Genomic DNA, 17,750 nt, shown 5'->3' with positions numbered 1-17,750 from the left:
TGAACAAACTGTTTTCAAAGATGGTGTCCGACAGGAAGCTGCGTCGACCATTTTTCTTTTCAGATGTTTACCAGGGTCACGAGGAAAGCATTTTATTTTTTGCATCATGGGAAATGTAGTTCTTTCCCATGTGTTTTGGGCGGTTGGCTCAGGTGCAGTAATAAATCGGGTGCCACTTTAAACACACTGAACGAAGTGAACCTATTGAAACACATATCATTGTGTATGTGTACGAACAGGTGAACTTGTCATGCGTTGGTGTTTTTGGGTGTTTGCTGTATCTGTGGTTTGGACGGACTCAGTGCAGGTCGTGCTGCTCCTCTGTGGACGCTTCCTGTGTGTGATGACAATGTGTCTCAGCTGTGTTTTAACCTCCGTCTCTCAGTCTCCTGTCTCTGTTTGTGTGTCTGTGCAGGAAAGCTGTGAACAGCTGATGCCTGCAGGAGACTGGAAGGTAAGAGCTGCTTCTTCTCTTTTTATCTTTTAAAAACAAACCCTTCATTTACGGGTTGAACGCGGCTCATAGCGCCACCTAGTGTTTTTAAACCTTGCTTACAACCGTTTGGGACGTTTCTCTTCATCCTGACATGAACAAACTGTAGATATGAAGTTAACACGTCTGATCAGAGGCGAGAAGCCGTCTGCTGAAAGTGTGTGCTGCTACTGGAGTCAGCAATCTAGAAAACTTACTTTACTCTACAGAGGAGATTTTAATGTCGTGTGTGTGTGTGTGTGTGTGTGAGAGAGTGTGTGTGTGTGTGTGTGTGTGTGTGTGTGTGTGTGTGTGTGTGTGTGGCGTCTCGAGGCAGTTTTGCATTTTCATGGAGAGACACAAAAAACTTAAGGGTGAAGTTGTGACTTTGAGAGGAAGTGCTGCAGGTAGATGAACTGAAGGAAAGTTTGCGAATGTAAAACTTCTGTAAAGCTCTTTGAGTCGTCACCAGGACGAGAAACACAGACTAGAAATAACTACAGACGGAAAAAAATCATTTCACAGTTTAGAGGAAAACATTGAACCTGGATGTGTGCAGAGTTCTAATGTCATCACAAAGTGTTTAGAGTTAACGAGAACAATTTAAAGTTTTAAAATCTTCAGGGACACTGGTCGACTGTTGATGACGCTGTGTCTGGGACCGTTTACAAAGTGGAGACAGCCGCTTAAGTTCCTACTCGTGGGAATATATTTAATAAACTCTCTAGTTTCGGTTTGTCTTCCGTCCATCGGGCAGAAGTTGTGAGTTTAAAACAGAAGAGAGAGAGAGAGAGAGAGAGAGAGAGAGAGAGAGAGAGTTAATGTCCTCTGTGAAAGAAAAGAGGCAGAAAGAGAACGAGAGAGCGTGAAGAGCGTCGCTGTGAGTTGAGTCAGCACGACGAGTCTTCTGTCAACAGGACGGAGGGAATAGAGAGAAAGGAGGGGATAGAGGAGAGACGGGGGGGGCTGCTGGATGACAAAGTGTGTGTGTGTGTGTGTGTGTGTGTGTGTGTGTGTGCTGCAGTCAGCATGATAGTCACTCAGACACCATCGCAGTCTTGTGAATCTGCACGTACACTTCTCATCTTCACTTCATCTCAGGTGACGAAATGTTAATTAACGGATGAAGATGAATAAATGACATGAAGTGGAAAATGTTTAAATCGCTTTTATTTGACTTCCTGGTCCTGAGAGTTCTGCAGGTTCAGATCCTCTCATTGTTCTTTTCCACAAACTATATTTCTGTTGAGGGAACTTGTTCCATCGAGCTCATCGACCGTAAATAAAAATGGACGACGTGTCTCCACTTCCTCCCTCCGTTTAGAAACGGAGCCAAGATATCCAGAACGAGTGCCATCTTTCACAATGACGTCGCGTGGAGACGACTTCACTTGAACACACAGGGACCATCTTTTAGAAATCTTTATTTAAAATGGGCCTAGATTCTTTAGTCTGGTCCCATCTGCTAACATAGAGGAGGCAGGGTTTGTGACCTGCACTGCAGTCAGCCACCAGGGGGCGATCGAGATGCTTTGGCTTCAGTTTCGAAGAGCCGTCATGTCGTCCATCTTTATTTACAGTCGGAGATTGACGCCGCTCTCCATCAGTTTTACCAGAACGTTTAATTAACGTGAGTGTTCGATGCAAAACAGAGACACTGACGTTGTTCTCATTTAAATATTGATATTCATTATATTTTATAATCTAAAATATATAATATATATAATACACATTGTCTTTCTCTTAAATCACACACCCTGAACAGGTTTCTAAAAAACCCTCTGTCAGGAGGAGACACTGGAGGAAGATCCAGAACTGATCTGAATCGCTGGCTTTGTTATTCTCACAGATTTCTCAGAGAACGATTCTTGAATGTTGATCAGGAGGAATCAGACGTATTCAGAGGACTGATGTCCACGGGTTTGTGAAGTGAAGGGACTGTTGGGCCTTGGTCGGAGAGCGTGTGAGCTCTTCTGAGAGACGCCTCGTTAATACGAACAGCAGCGTGTTTTGTTTTTTTGCCAAAAGGCTTCAACAGAACGAGGTTGATGAGAGAGAGAGAGAGAGAGAGAGAGAGAGACTGACAAGACAGCAGACCAATCCTGAGGGGGAGACGGAGCGGTGAGCCAGTCATCTGCAGCCTCCCCCACCCCCTGTCTGTGGTTCCTATAAAGGGTGAGGGGAGGGAGGAGGGCAGCAGCTTAACAGGGAGGGTGGGAGCCGAGCACACAAAGACACTGCAGCATCCACTCTCCAGCTCTGCATCCGAGAGCGAGCGCTCACCAGGACCTAGTCCCTTAAAACAGGAGAGGCCTGGCTGCTCGTCTTCCTCCTCCTCCTCCTCCTCCTCCTCCTCTTCATCAGCTGAGAGTACAGTCACTGCGGAGCCATGCCTGAGTGCTGGGATGGGGTGAGTGGCAGGGAAGCAGTGCATGATGGATCCTGTACCTGAGTCAGAGAGAGAGAGAGGGTTTGAAATATGGAATTTAAACATTTCGGGGAATCTGGTGTGAGATGAGTCGGAACAAATGTCTTTGTCTGATGATGATGATGATGATGATGATGATGATGATGATGTTTATCTTCTGTGATGAAGAAACTGCAGCGTCAGTGTCAGATCATGGATCATTCCTTCATCCATGACCCACTGACTCACTTACACATGCAAACAGATGCTGTGCAATGCAGCAACACGCTGACCTCTGCAGATGAACACGTGCGCGTGTGTGTGTGTGTGTGTGTGTAAATCCATCTTTGCAACCTTGAAGGGGACGAGTGACGGTGTTTGTGTGAGGAGGGGAAGAATTATTTGAGATGTGCAGCTTGTGTGATAAATAAAATCACCAAAATTGAATTATAGGAAAATTAAAAGATGCAGATTCTTATATTGAAAGCTGGATTTTGCTCACACACACACACACACACACACACGTACACACAAACAGATGTTGTGAATGTGTGTGTGTGTGAAGGTCATCAGGGAACGTCACCTCATATTTCCCAGGATCCAGCTGCTCAGGCTGTGAAACGGCCCCAGACGAAGTATCTCTAAATTAGAGAGCTGATTGCAGATAACGCTGATGTTGATGCTGAAATAACAGAGAGATGATCTGCCTGGATTATCTGCTCACTGCTGTGTGAGGCGCGAGGACGTGCTGCCGCGGAGGATTAGGCTGAATTTTGGCAGCAGGGTGAAACAACCACAGTTTGTTTTTGTGCCGCGGACGTGTCGCTGTGTGTCGGATCAGGGTCTGTTTGGTTCACGCTGGAGTAAATAGACACAGGTGTCGGAATCAGCAGCAGAAGCTTCACTGCCCCTAAAACCAGCAGAGTAATCCCAAAATGTGTGTGTGTGTGTGTGTGTGTGTGTGTGTGTGCGTGTATGTGCATGTGTGTGTGTGTGTGCGTGTATGTGCAGCTACATTTCGCAGCTCATGGTGCCACATATCTCCTTCCTCCATTTTGAGTTTGTCTGCCTCTGACCAGCGAACGCAGACAAAATGTGGGTCATAACAAAAGATCATTTTTAAATCACGAGACGTCAGAAAACTTCATTTCAAAAAAGTGCAGACGACAAATCAACAAAAACAGAATCAACTTCTACATTATTTACATTTCTGTTTTTTCTGTGCCTGTTAGAATTAAACATCCTTCATAGATCATTTGAATTGTACATCTGAGTGATGGATCTGGTGTAAATATACACGATATACATGTTTCATTTAATGTAATAAATGTTTTGTGACGTCCTGGAACAGTTGTAAAATAAATCTGCTGCGTCACTGTTGTTCTGATGAGTCATCACATTTTGAGGACGTGATATGTTTTTTATCAGGCTTTTATTTTTCTTCAGATTTGTAATTTTCATTTCCATCCCTGGTTTTTCTCTGAGATCCAAACAGCCGTCACGTTTATGACTCAGACTTCATCATCGTCACTGTTAAATTTTACACGACGTTCTCTCGCTCTTTGTGTTTTTTGAAGATAGTGTCTCAATTGTGAAGGAGGGAAAAAAAAAAGAAAACATTGTGGGTGGACAAAGTCTTTGGAAATGATTTTCGAGATTTTCCATCGAACACCAAACAAAATAAATAAGATCTTTGCTTTTATTTGATCGTTTAGCCGCAGAAGATTAAAAGAACAGGAACCAAAAGAAAAGTCGTCATGTAACACAGACCCCAGGTCAGGAGCTGGTGGGATTTGCTGCTGAGGTGAATGTGGTTCAGCCTCTTTCTAAAACCTGATATTAGAAAACACAGAATCCATTGTTCCAACACGAATCAATTTTAATTTCCCTCCAGCACATTGAGCAGATGTGACTCCAGCTGCAGGTTCATCAGACGAGCTGCTCGGTGCTTTACCATGAAACACACATAATTAATGGACAAGGCTCTGCAGCTCCAGGTTCAACTTCATTCTTCTGTCCTCATTTTCTATAATAAGAATGTGTTAACCCACATTTCAAACCATTTACCATTGAGTCATTGTCTGTTAAGTCAATTAATGTCCAATGAATTACAACACGTCTCCACTCGAGCTCCAGCAGAAGAAGATTAACGATGAACCGTCCCGAGGAGGGTTTGACCGGAGTTCAATAAAAAGCAGCTTCAAGGAACAGTGGAGATCATGGTTCACAGTTCTGTGTGTGTGTCTGTCTGTGTGTGTGTGTGTGTGAAGCACCAGGTGAGAATGTTCTTTGTGTTTCACAGGAACATGATGTTGAGACTCCTTATGGGATGCTGCATGTGGTGATCCGCGGGGCGCCCAAAGGGAACAAGCCTGCGATCCTCACCTACCACGATGTGGGACTGAACCGTGAGTACAGAGTGTGTGTCTGTGTGTGTGTGTGTGATTTTCCAGGTTGTTGTGTAAGGTGTTTCTGCACTTGTTAGAGGTGATAATTGGTGTTCATGCTACATTATGACTCCCTGCCTTCACTCTGCCAACACACACACACAGACACACAAAAGAAACAAGTGAGAAATTAGTCATGAAGTTATTTTTCAAAGTTTAAAATCATTATTCATTAAATAGAAACTGGTTTTGTGGTTATAAAATCATCTCTGAGGTCAATTTGAAAAGGCCACAGCTCATTAGCATCATCTTGTCCTCGTCCATCAAAAGGATGAAGTACATGTCAACGCTGAAAACACTCTCTGTGGGCAGTGATTTAATAAAGGAGGGGTGGGGGGGTAATACAAGATGAACCCATGTGAAGAGGAGAGGAGGATGAGAATAGAACAAAAACAAGGAGACATCGAGATGAGGCCGGGAGCCAAACAGGCTGCGACAGAAACACAAGAGAAGAGACGAGGAGGTGAGGATGCAAACGAAGGGGCGAGTGCGAGAGGCACCGATGAAATGTAGGTCAGAAAAACATCCTGCAGAGGGAGGCGGGGCGCGGCCAGCAGCAATGCAGCACCGATGGGTGGAGGTGGGGACGATGGGGACGATGGGGGTTTGGACGATGGCGTGTCAGGGACGGGAGCTGATCCCAAAACTGCAGATGTCAGATTTTAATGTTTGTCCTGCTGCGTCCTTTGTCCCGTTTGTTCTGAGTGTCACTAAAAAACGATTATGCATCTTATTCAGGACAAATTCAATTCACGATGCAAAACACAGGGAGGTGAAATAAAATGCATTATCAGGAATTAGCTCAGGGAGGAAGTTGCTCTCGCTGCAGCACCATGAGGTGTTTAGTATTCATGACCTGTCACTCAATCACTCGACTCTGCTGCATGGACTCAGGACGGAGCAGCACTGCAAGGAAGGAACACTGGTCTGTAGTTTAGTGTTTAATCTATGAAGATATTTAAAATGAGTCCAAACAGCAGATGGACAAAACACAGAAGTAAAGACGAAGAACAAAGAGAACAAAGAGAAGAAGGGAGGAAAAAAAACCGAAGAAGAGATTAGAAGTGTGTTAGAGAGAGAAAGAATCGAAGTAACGCACGGAGGGAGGAAGAGGAGGAGAACAAGAACAGAAGAAGAGGAGAGGGAGGATTAGCGGGAGAGAGAAACAGAAAGTGCAAATGGAGAAAGTAGGTCACGGTGCAGACTTCATCCCTCGTCTCGCCGGTGATTCAGCACAAACGTGGGAGTAGTTCTCACCTCTGTCCTCAGGTGGCGCTGCAGCAGAGACAGAGCGCCTGCCCCTCTGGTTTGTCACTTCTGACCCAGTTGTCGTGTTAATTGGTCCGTTTGATTAACGCCGCTCAACCGGAGCTGGAGGAAACAATGTTTTACAGTCGGACACACACACACACACACACGGGTGGAAAGTAGGACATCTGCAGAGACATGTGTTAAACATGTCCCATCAGAGTCTCTCAGTTTAAACTGGTTCAGGGAATAGAGCTCGACGCTTTTAGAGGAATCCTCCTTTAACTGGAATTACAGTCTCGTAAATCTCTGTTATAATTTGAATGATGGAGGAACAATTTGAGGAAAAACCAACGAATGAGGTCGACCGAAGTCCTCAGAGACAAGTCTCACCGCTCGGCAGCCATCTTGGCCTCACGTCCCAGGCAGCTGCCTCCGACTTACAGATCTGATTAAATAAAAAACAGGAAGCAGCTCTCTGGTGTTCCAGGTTCACGAGTCACCGGATGTTTCTCCACAGAAAACATTTGTTTCAGGTCTTTGCTGCAAGAACAGACACAGGATCTGTGCTGTTTTAAACGAATCTGGGTTTTAACCTTTCATCCATATTTACTCTGACCGACTCCCTCGTTTCCTCTCCTCCCTCGCTCTCCGACAGACAAACTGTGCTTCAACACCTTCTTCAATAACGAGGACATGCAGGAGATCACCAAGCACTTTGTGGTCTGTCACGTCGACGCCCCGGGACAGCAGGTCGGAGCGTCTCAGCTGCCACAGGGGTAAAGGAACCTGAACCTCACGTCACACGACACCAAGCTGTTCTTCTTCTTCTTCTTCTGATCATTAAATCCTCCGTCTCTCCGCAGGTACCAGTATCCCACCATGGACCAGTTGGCCGGGATGTTGCCGACTGTGGTGCAGCACTTTGGGTTCGTGCTCTTTGTTTTTAAATTCAACTTTCTCTTTTTATTTTACACAACTTATCGTTAAGTCGTTATAAATTGTATATATATATATATTTATGTGTCTTGCGAACAGGATGTGATTTGTCTGAGAAGCAGATGAACATTTATTCGAGCATGAATTGACAGATTCAGTAACTTTCCCTCACTTTTAAAATTCAGCCTCTAACAGATCATTGATCTTTTTAGATTCAAGAGCATCGTTGGGATCGGAGTTGGAGCCGGAGCTTACGTTCTGGCCAAGTTCGCTGTGAGTCGGATTCAGATTCAACCGCACATCTTCTAAATGAGCCTCGTGCTAAAAGAAAGAAATATAATTTAGATGTGATATATTCTGAATGGAAGGATCCTCTTGAATCAGTGTTCTCTGCTCTCAGCTGATCTTCCCCGACCTGGTGGAGGGTTTGGTTCTGCTCAACATCGACCCCAATGGCAAAGGATGGATTGACTGGGCCGCCACCAAGGTGCTCGACTTCACCGGCTCACCGATCCAGAGGCTCCTTTTGATTCCTCACCATAATAATCTCCTCTGTTGTTGCTCCTCAGCTGTCAGGTCTGACCAGCACGCTGCCAGATGTTGTGCTGCCACATCTCTTCAGTCAGGTACGTTCACGGCCCTCAAATAAAATGGGAAAACGGACGTTTTTTAAGTCCTTAGTTTAGTTTTTTTCATTTTGAGGTTAAAACAGACTTTAGAAAACAATATTGTGTGTGTGTGTGTGTGTGTGTGTGTGTGTGCGTGTGTGTGTGTGTGCAGGAGGAGCTGATGAACAACACAGAGCTGGTGCAGAGCTACCGACAACAGATCAACAACACCGTCAACTTGTTCAACCTGCAGCTGTTCTGGAACATGTACAACAGGTGGAGATACACACACACACACACACACACACACACACACACACACACACACACACACACACACACACACACACACACACACACACACACACACACACACACACACACGCTCTTTATCTTGTCATTCATGATGTCTGTCTTCAGTCGTAGGGACCTGGAGATGAATCGCAGCGGGACGGTGCTCAACGCCAAGACCCTGAAGTAAGTCTCTGAGAAATCAAGTCTCACAAAGTTTGTCTTGACCTATAACAATACACTTCTTCTTTATAGTACTTTACAAAAAAACACATCCACAAAGTACTTCAAATACATAGAAACAGAAAATACATGCAGTGCAATTATAAAAGAATTAAAACAAGTTACCTCAAGACAATGTGTAAAATAAATCATTAAAAACCAAATGCCTTGTTAAAAGCAATATAATAATAAAAACACAACATCGTGACGAGCAGATCCTAATTTTCTTCAGCCCTAAAACTCATAAATGATATTATCCTCCATCCACTGGTTTAAATATCAAACACGGCTGCTGTTCTCCTGCAGGTGTCCCACGATGCTGGTCGTAGGAGACAACGCTCCTGCTGAGGAAGGAGTGGTGAGTCCTTCTTCCCCTTTTCTCCCCATCTCCTCAGGCTGCAGCTCTGTTTCACCAGCGCCCCCTGCTGATCCTTCTCTTTTACCTCCTCCTTTCATTCACTCCCTCTTCCCTTGCGGTGATCGTCTCTCTGACAAACACTGAACTCGTCCTCTCGCTCTGCTCGGTGTGACGACCGAAACATCAGAGACCTGGTTCACCGTCACAGACAATGTGTGTGTGTCTGTTTCCGCTCGGTCTCCATCTGTGTGTGTGTGGGTGTGTGTGTGTGTGTGTGTGTGTCCATCTGTGTGTGTGTTGCTGTTCCCCAAAGGCCAGAACGTTCTGTCTCCGGCGTTAGTTTGAAATGTGGTCCAGATATTTGTGCTTCTGCACCAGTTAATCTTCTGCATGTTCGCAGGACGGATGGGAAGGGGGTGCAGAGGGAGGGCAGGAAGAGGTGTTGTTGTAAACCTCTCGGAAAGAGAGAGAGATGGAGAGATGGGAAGCGACGGACGCTGACAGAGGTTGTTTTATTGGATGTGACAGATGGAGGTCGTGTTAATATTTCATATCCGCTGCTACGAGCGGCTGAGGCTGCTGTGTTTGCTCTGTGTCGTGTCTTCTGGCATCGTTCAGAGATTTAAAACCAGAACACACAGACTGTGTTTACATATCCTGTGCCGCATGCAGGAGATTTTCAATTATTATCCGACAATGCATCTGCATCTGCATCTGCATCTGCATCTGCATCCCGTCGTTATGAGAATATTTGAAAGAAAACACAGAAACATGCATTTGCTCTATTTATGTTTGCATGTGAATACAGCAGAAAAACAAAGTGTGTGTGTGTGTGTGTGTGTGTGTGTGTGTGTGTGTGTGTGTGTGTGTGTGTGTGTGTGTGTGTCTGTGTGTGTGTCTGTGCTCTTTGGCTGCAGCAGTGACTCATCTCTGCAGCTCACTGCAGTATCTGGGTCACGCACACACACACACACACACACACACTAATATAATCAAACAATAACGTCCTCAGCTCCTCTTCGTCCTGATGATCTCTAACTTCAACACTTCATCAGGTTTCTTGTCACTATATTAGTTTATGTTTCGCTGATTTAGTTCTGTTCTTTTTTTACAAGGTCGAGTGCAACTCCAAACTGGATCCGACCAACACCACCTTCCTGAAGGTAACGGTTGGTCCTGGTTTCACCTGCAGCTGCTGCACGTTCACACAGAATCACATGAAAAACACAAAGTCATTTATTTAAAGCTTCAGAAGTATGAGACGTCTCTTGACTCATAAAGGAACATTTACATTTTTTGTCTTCTTAAATCTAAATCACCAGAAAGTGATTAACCACAGACAAAAAGGATCTATCAATTTATTACATCAGGCAATTTAAACAGTTTCCAATCTGCCTAATTATTATTTATTTCATTACTCATTATTTTACTATATTATTGCATTTTATTCTATTGTTCTATTTTATCTGGGCTGTTAAACACCCTGAATTGCAACTTTGCACAAAAGGCACAATTTAATTAACTGAAGAGACGGAATTTGTTTCACTTTTAAGGATGGGTTTTGAAAATTAGCCCGTAAACAAGATGATAATTTGTCTTTGCATAATAAATCAATAAACTAATTAGTTGATTGACGTGTGGGCACAAGATCCAATCGATCCAATCTCATATTTATCACAACACGGAAACAAATGGTCTCTCGTGTGCACGCAAAATTATTTCAAGTGCACTTTTAATAAAATGTGGCCTTGGTAGAGGATTTCGTCTCTATGGCAACGCTGAGGCTCCACGAGTAGGTAGTTGAAAGTAAAAAGCCTCAATTCAAATGGAGAAGAACAATAAAACACAGTTTATCTACTAAAGCAAATAGTTTGACTCAAGTTATTCACAAACAATAAAACTCATAAAACACATAATCAATAAATTATAATCATAATCAATAATAGTCATAGTATGGATTGTTTACTTCAATTATCATTATTTTACAGCCGACTTGTAAAATATCATTTAAATGAGCGAGTTCTGTTTGTTAGAACAATTTCAGAAGTGTTTCCAGTAAAACAGAGGTCAACAAAGAAAGGGTGTAAATTCTTCAGTAACTGTTGACGGTTGTTCTCTCCTGTCGTGGCAGATGGCTGATTCTGGAGGACTCCCCCAGCTCACTCAGGTAAAACAGCAACAAACGGCATCATCAACAGGCTGTCGTAGAATCAATTCAAACCAACAATCCAGGCAGACCGTGAATGCATCATCCGAGCTCTAAAATCAGTGAAATAAAAACTGTGACTTGTTGTTTTCCAGCCTGGAAAACTGACTGAAGCCTTCAAGTATTTCCTGCAGGGAATGGGCTACAGTGAGTATCTACAAACTGTCTGAGAGAGAGAGAGAGAGAGAGCGAGAGAGAGAGAGAGAGAGAGAGCGAGAGAGAGAGAGAGAGAGAGAGAGAGAGTTTTACGTCAGGTTTCCACCAGAAGTAGCTGGAACTTTTAAAATGTCCCTGCAGACTGTGGTTCGCCTGCATTTCCAACACGATCTAAAAACCAGGGGTGAGGAGACAGTTTGACCACTGACGTATGGCTACGTGCTGTTTCACTCACTTCCACCAGGGGGCGGTAGTGCAGAACACTATAGAACAACAATGCCTACTGAGAATTGTGTGCACACTACGAGAAAGTGATATTCAGTGATTTTATACTCAATTCTGCAGACGATGGTAAAAACTTTATGGATGTTTCGACTATTATTTTTATTTAGAAGATTCAGTCGGATAAACACGGCACAGTTTAGAGAATTAAAGGGAAAATCTATTTATAAATGTAGCGCCACATCCACAATAGTGAGGAGACTTCGATCGTGCTGTTCATGGGAAATAGATGAGATTATTCAAAACATCTGAAATGCAGAGATTCAGCAGCTGAGCCACAACGAGAACTTGAGTTATCGACTAATCTGACGTCCTCAGATTTTTAAGGGGGTAAAAAGATTTTGCTTCATTTTGCGACCTTTGTGTATATGAACACAGTTCCTGCAGAGGTTCCTAGTTTCTGTGGTGGAAACGAGTCTGTGCTTGTATGTTTGTGCGTCGATGATCTTAAATGAATTCCGTATAAAAATCTGTTCCAGTGGAAGCTGCAGTTGTTCTGTGTGATGGGATATGAGTTGTGTTAATCTTGCTCTGTCTCCCTTGCCCTGTTCTCTCAGTTGCTTATGTGAAGGATCGGAGGTTGAGTGGAGGGCCAGGTACTTCCTCCTCCCCCTTCACCTCTGACCTCTTATTGCTGCCCTGTTCGATGATACTGGCATCTTGAAATTTATGTTGATTTTTTTTTTGTTTTGTTGCTATTAATACACTTTTATTGGGGCTGTTATGGAATCTTTACTTTTGCCCATCTTTGTTTTATCAAAAACAATTTTTCCTCTAATGGAAAAATAAACAGTTTTTACTCCCCCTCCCCCCCCGTTCCTTTACCATCACATCTCCAGTACTGCTCTTTGCATGGCCTTCAGCTAGCTCGGAGCCTTCAGACTTTAAAATGATTGACGTATGAAAATGAACAGTTGTTGACGCTTTAGAAGAAAGAACTCTAAATGTAGTTCCTTTAAGAAAATGTAAACTTATTCAAATTGTTTGAACACAACTAGCTTGTTGCTAACTGAGAGGAAATTGGACTAAATTCTGGTAGGTTCGCGGTGCTGCCCCCATGTGGCCAAACAGTAAATCAAGCTACGTTAACTAGATAAACTCTTAGATGCAGCTACGTCACTTATGTTAAATTTATCATTAAAATGTGGTCCAGTTATATTTAACATATAATGTTGGTACATTTCTACTGGATGAATTTAATAAATTATACTTTTTTTTTTAAAGATATAATCTTAACAGTTTGGATAATCGAGCTTCAGAGTTTATTCTAAACTGTGAAATAACTCAAGGCCCCTTCACCCATAATGCCTTTCATGACTTGACTAATATTAATGTGTAATTTAATACGATTCAATAACAATAATATTATATTGAGGAGTTTGCTACACAACTAACTGAGGCCTGAATTTCTCCAGCATGTCGCTGACACTGTGTTGAACCAGACGAGCTGAGCGAGGCAGCGTCTCACCAGCAGAACCAGATATTCTTTACTTCTTGACATTAGCATGAACTCCCCCATATCCCCCCCGACATCAACTGATCTCACTTCTCTTTTCTTTTTTTACAAGATGTGATGCTGAACTCTTCTTTGTTCTCTGTTCCCTCCATTCCCCATGTTTCCCCCCCCCCAACCCCAGTGCCCTCCGCCAGCATGACCCGCCTGGCTCGCTCCAGGACGGCCTCCCTGACCAGCGCCGGCTCCATGGACGGGTCCCGCTCTCGGGCCTGCACCCACTCCGACAGCACCGAGGGGGTCGGCACAGTCACCCACACCATGGAGGTGTCCTGCTGAAGAGCCATAGAAGGAGGGAGGGAGGGAGGGAGGGGCTAGAGGGATGGAGAGAGACAGAGGGTGACGGTGGGAGGTGTTTTAAAAAAAGTGAAGGAGACAGAAAGGAGGTGAAGACAGCTCTCTCTGTCGGCCATCTTCTTCCCCCCCCACTGTAAAATATCATATGTATTACTACTAAAACCCCCCCACACCTTATGAATATCCACTTCACCCCCGTTTAGGCGACTGGTTTCATTCTTGTGTTTGCTAATTGTCTCCTCATTCTTTGCCTGCGTCCTTTCTAACCTCCCACCCCTCTTTCCTTCCCCCCCCAACCCCGGAAAAAAGCGAAGGACCTGCCTGTCAACAGTCCACACAGCAACGTGTGTGGAAGAGCCGCTGGTCATAACGTGGTACGAGTACGAGTACGAGTATAAGTACGAGTATAAGTACGAGTACGTGCACGAGGTGGAGGAGGAGGAATTCATTTTTAGGGGCTGACAAAGAAAGAGTTGCGAGCAAAATAAGTTTTGTTGTTGTTGTTGTTGTAGTTGTTGTACAGATGTGTGAGTTTCTCTCTCTGTGTTGTTTATTTCTCTCCATCACAAGGGGTGTGTCCAGAGTTTGACGGACAGCAGAGCACAGCCTATCGTAGTCCAGACCTGTAGCGCTTAGAGGAGATTCGTTAGCCTGAATAGCTTTTCACACAGACTTAGAGCTGCACTTGGTGAGAGTTCATATCAAACTATTGTGGAATATAAAGCGTGGTATCTGTGAACAGCTGCATCCATTCCAGTGAATTTTAAATATGAAGTAACTAACGTGACTAATGAACTTTGATTTATTAACAGATTCATAACAACACACAGGTAGAATTGAACTTTAATCACTAACCTAAAATCAGTTTCTGTGGAAATATCAATATGGTGCATGGTGTTTAACTGATTAACAAATCAAATGAAATTATTATTAATAATGTGGCATGTGAAGTTAGGAATAGATTTACGCCTCAGAGAGGAATATTAAGTATCTGTGTGAGATTAAATTACAAAGTGGGACCATCACATAGAAGATAAACTGATTCACACTAATTAGAACATGACGTTAAACCACACAGGACCAAACTTTAATCCTGGAGCCGCATCGGTGTCGTGTTGCTGAGTGCAGCTTTAAGATGTGTGTCATCATTTCTTAGAAAATCCACGACACGAGAATAGGCTAGAATAAATATTAATGGACATGTATATATGCATGTGAGTGTGACATCATGGGGCATTGTAGTATCTGAGTAGTAGCAGCTATAGAGCAGAATTTTCCATCAGCACCATGTTAATAATCAAACCACCATCCTCAGTCTGCCAGGCTGCGTTCACACTCTGTGTTACACCGTGAGATTCAACCTGTGCGTCGTTCTTTTGTCGTGTCTGTGCGAACGCAGCCTGACTCTGGTGCGTGAACGTGGTTCTGGCCGTAGTCGGCTGTTTGTGGTCTCTAACGCGACAATCACGCTCTGACCCGAACCAAACCGGACCAGGGTGGGACCGAGGCAGAACCAGGAGCTGACCTGACAAACCCCTCTCTTCGTTCTGAACGGCCTTCCCTCACAGCGTCCGTCCACACGTCTGGACTCTGAGAGGGAACTCAGCCAAAGACGAAACTTCCAACACATGCATCAACAAGATATAATCACCAGTAGGAGTTGCTATGTGTGTAGCGTGTTGTTCGATGTGCTGAGTAGCCATAGTCTGGACAGTGCAGTACCTGTATGTAGGCTCAGTTTTAGTGAAGCTGTACCGTGTTGTCTGTTCGAACACTGGACCGCCTCGTCGGTGGCGTTCAGAGTTGGCGTCCCCCTGGTAATGTGCGTGTTCATGTCCCATAATCCCCTTCAACTGTTTCCACTTTTACAAAAACACCCTTTGGTCCCCTGTCAGAAGGGGCGTAGCTTCCAATCGCTGAGGTGCGCGCTTGCCTGAGGCGTCCTGTAAGGGGCGGGGCTTTTTTGGAGCCATTTGGGCTCCAAGCTCGGAATGTAGGGCAACCCCCAGCCGACGACCCCTCCCCTTTCCCAACTGCCAAAAAAAAAAAACTCTCAAGGTGCCCCGGCCCTCACAGGCGAGCCCGGCCGCCACCATAAAGGGCTATCAGCTGAAGTCACTTTCTAAAGTAGCGCTGGTGTTTGTGCTGTTTCTGTGCACCAGGGGGCGCCAGGGATGAAGAGGAGAGTTTGTTCCCACAACACAGAGAGAGAGAGAGAGGGAGAGAGATTCTGGAAAACAGAGAACGAATGAATGTCAAAGAGAAAGAATGTGATCTTGTCAAAGCTGGAGAATTTTTTTTTGTTGTTGTTGTTGTTGAAGCCTGAAACTAAAAAAACGTGAAATGAAGATGATGAAGATGGTGATGATGAAGATGATGAAGATGATGGGAGGATACTGGTCTGATTAAAAACAGTCATTCCTCATTTCACCAACACTGAAGTTTGCATGTAGCACAGTTTGTACACGATAATATTTCAGATATTTTCTACCATCAACATCTGCCTGGGGGGTGGGGGGGGTGGGGTGGGGGGGGGGCTCCTGAATGTACTCCGTCCCCTCGATGAAGTGCTGTACGGTATCGTCAACTCCGCCCTCACTATGGTTTGCGGCCCCACATCTTTGACCTTTAACCCTGCACATTAAAAAACCCTGCTCCTCCTAAACGTCTCCACGTAGTGACGTCCCGTAAGCCGTTTCCTTTGAAAGCCCACGCCGCCCGTAAGCTGTTTCTGGATCAGTTTGTATCGACCTCGGTCCTCCTTGCACTTGTAGATACTTTTTATTTAGAGAGCGGGTCACCTGAGCCGGACGCTTTAACTTTTAACGCTTCTGTATCGTGAAGATCGACATCGATTCTGTTCTTCCTCCCTCGGAGTTTCCTCTTTTTTCTAGTCAGAACTAGAAGTGTAACCTCATCTTGATATAATGATGTTTGTTCATGTGTACCGCTACTTTTCTTCTCGCTAACATTATGATGATTTGTATAGAGCAATAAGTTCTGTTTCTGTTTCTCGTCTGGATTGTTTCATATTGTGGGGGGGGGGGGGGGTTCTTCCCTGTGGGCTTGTTTCTATCGAGAGGGGAAGCGCTGCGTTGTTGTCATTAAGTACCGTTAAGTTTAAATATATATTAATACATATACAAGGTAAACTGTCTCTGTCTATGTACTGATCGAGTAGCAAGTAAAAAATAAAGACTTGGTGTCAGAATTTGAGAATCGCTTTGTTTGGTCTTTTTTATTCTTTTGTTACAGGATCGTGTTTCCAGACGTGTTTTACATATTTTCAGTTTTGTCCATTAGAGTAAATATTCAATGTTCCTGTGTCAGAAAGAAAAACCAAACAAATATCTGAACACTAGCAAGTTCTACATCATTTCAATCCAACAATTTTAAATGCACAGTATGTTTTATATGTAAACAAAATCATTTGTGCTTTTCTTTGAGGGACTTCTTCCAAAATCTCTCATTTCAGAGAGCGCCCTAAATTCAGCTAACAGTCATTTCTGTAACTAACGGGTTACTTTGCTGCTCAGGCAGGTTTAGTAATGACAGTGATAATCTTCAAGACATTTAAAACTTGGTTAAATCCACTCAGACCAAAAACAAGACAGAAACAGAAGAAGAGAAACACAGGAAACAAAGTTTAACAGACGTGTCGAGACATTAAAATAACAGGTGTGATATTAAAGTGTTTATAATAATGGCTGTTTCTGTATTAATACAATAGAAATGTAGTATTTTCTCTCACACGAACTGTTTTCATTTAGATTTTCTGGATCAGAGGAGAGTTCAGGGCTGCAGTCACACCAGCAGAGGTCAGTGTTTCTCTTTGTGGGATAAACTGACAGCGTCTGTTGACCTTTAATGACTCAGACTGTAAATGTGGTGGAATAGAATTCATCATTCTGACTTTAACCCAGGACCCTTTTTATTTTTGTTAAACTTTTCCAGGTTTCAAGATGACACTGTCGGAACTGTGGTAGGTTTTTATATTCGGACTATTTTACTTTTGAATCGTGCAAGATTAAAAAACGGACTCTCAGTCAGTTCTTCTCACAGGAGATCGAACCCACTCACCAAAGTTACATAGAACAAATGTTCATGGACTGAAGGAGGAAACACTGAACCATCATTTCTTTTTTTATCAGGCTGCTGCCTTAAGGTAAAGTTATTTATATATATATATATATATTGTTGCCTTAAAGCCAGATGATTTCCACATATATATAATTTAAAGTTAAATTATAAAATACTGCTGTAGCAGGTGAAACGTGATGAAGTTTGGAAATAATATAAAATGT

At 43.7% G+C, this 17,750-nt stretch overlaps 1 protein-coding gene across 9 annotated transcripts in view; it reads left to right on the top strand.

Annotated features, from left to right (window-relative positions):
• ndrg4 (NDRG family member 4) overlaps nucleotides 1-14,157 on the top strand; it is a 28,363-nt gene extending 14,206 nt beyond the window's left edge. For 6 of the 9 annotated variants that reach the window (XM_069527996.1, XM_069527999.1, XM_069528002.1 and 3 more), the window contains 15 exons: nucleotides 416-454; nucleotides 5,182-5,287; nucleotides 7,233-7,353; nucleotides 7,441-7,503; nucleotides 7,726-7,786; nucleotides 7,914-8,000; nucleotides 8,083-8,139; nucleotides 8,294-8,397; nucleotides 8,542-8,598; nucleotides 8,941-8,992; nucleotides 10,108-10,155; nucleotides 11,124-11,159; nucleotides 11,294-11,345; nucleotides 12,194-12,232; nucleotides 13,274-14,157. In XM_069527996.1, coding sequence (XP_069384097.1) covers nucleotides 416-454; nucleotides 5,182-5,287; nucleotides 7,233-7,353; nucleotides 7,441-7,503; nucleotides 7,726-7,786; nucleotides 7,914-8,000; nucleotides 8,083-8,139; nucleotides 8,294-8,397; nucleotides 8,542-8,598; nucleotides 8,941-8,992; nucleotides 10,108-10,155; nucleotides 11,124-11,159; nucleotides 11,294-11,345; nucleotides 12,194-12,232; nucleotides 13,274-13,428 — 1,077 coding nt within the window. In that variant the 3' untranslated portion in view covers nucleotides 13,429-14,157. Of the gene's footprint in view, nucleotides 1-415; nucleotides 455-2,667; nucleotides 2,883-5,181; nucleotides 5,288-7,232; nucleotides 7,354-7,440; nucleotides 7,504-7,725; nucleotides 7,787-7,913; nucleotides 8,001-8,082; nucleotides 8,140-8,293; nucleotides 8,398-8,541; nucleotides 8,599-8,940; nucleotides 8,993-10,107; nucleotides 10,156-11,123; nucleotides 11,160-11,293; nucleotides 11,346-12,193; nucleotides 12,233-13,273 lie in introns of those variants that run through there. The other 3 variants (XM_069528003.1, XM_069527997.1, XM_069528004.1) reach the window with 3 other exon arrangements.
• The last annotated feature ends 3,593 nt before the right edge of the window (nucleotides 14,158-17,750 follow it).

This window comes from Paralichthys olivaceus, chromosome 7, assembly GCF_024713975.1.
Source record: "Paralichthys olivaceus isolate ysfri-2021 chromosome 7, ASM2471397v2, whole genome shotgun sequence".
Taxonomy (NCBI): Eukaryota; Metazoa; Chordata; class Actinopteri; order Pleuronectiformes; family Paralichthyidae; genus Paralichthys; species Paralichthys olivaceus.
Note: the sequence above shows the minus strand (reverse complement) of the source record. Positions and strands in the feature narration are given on the sequence as shown.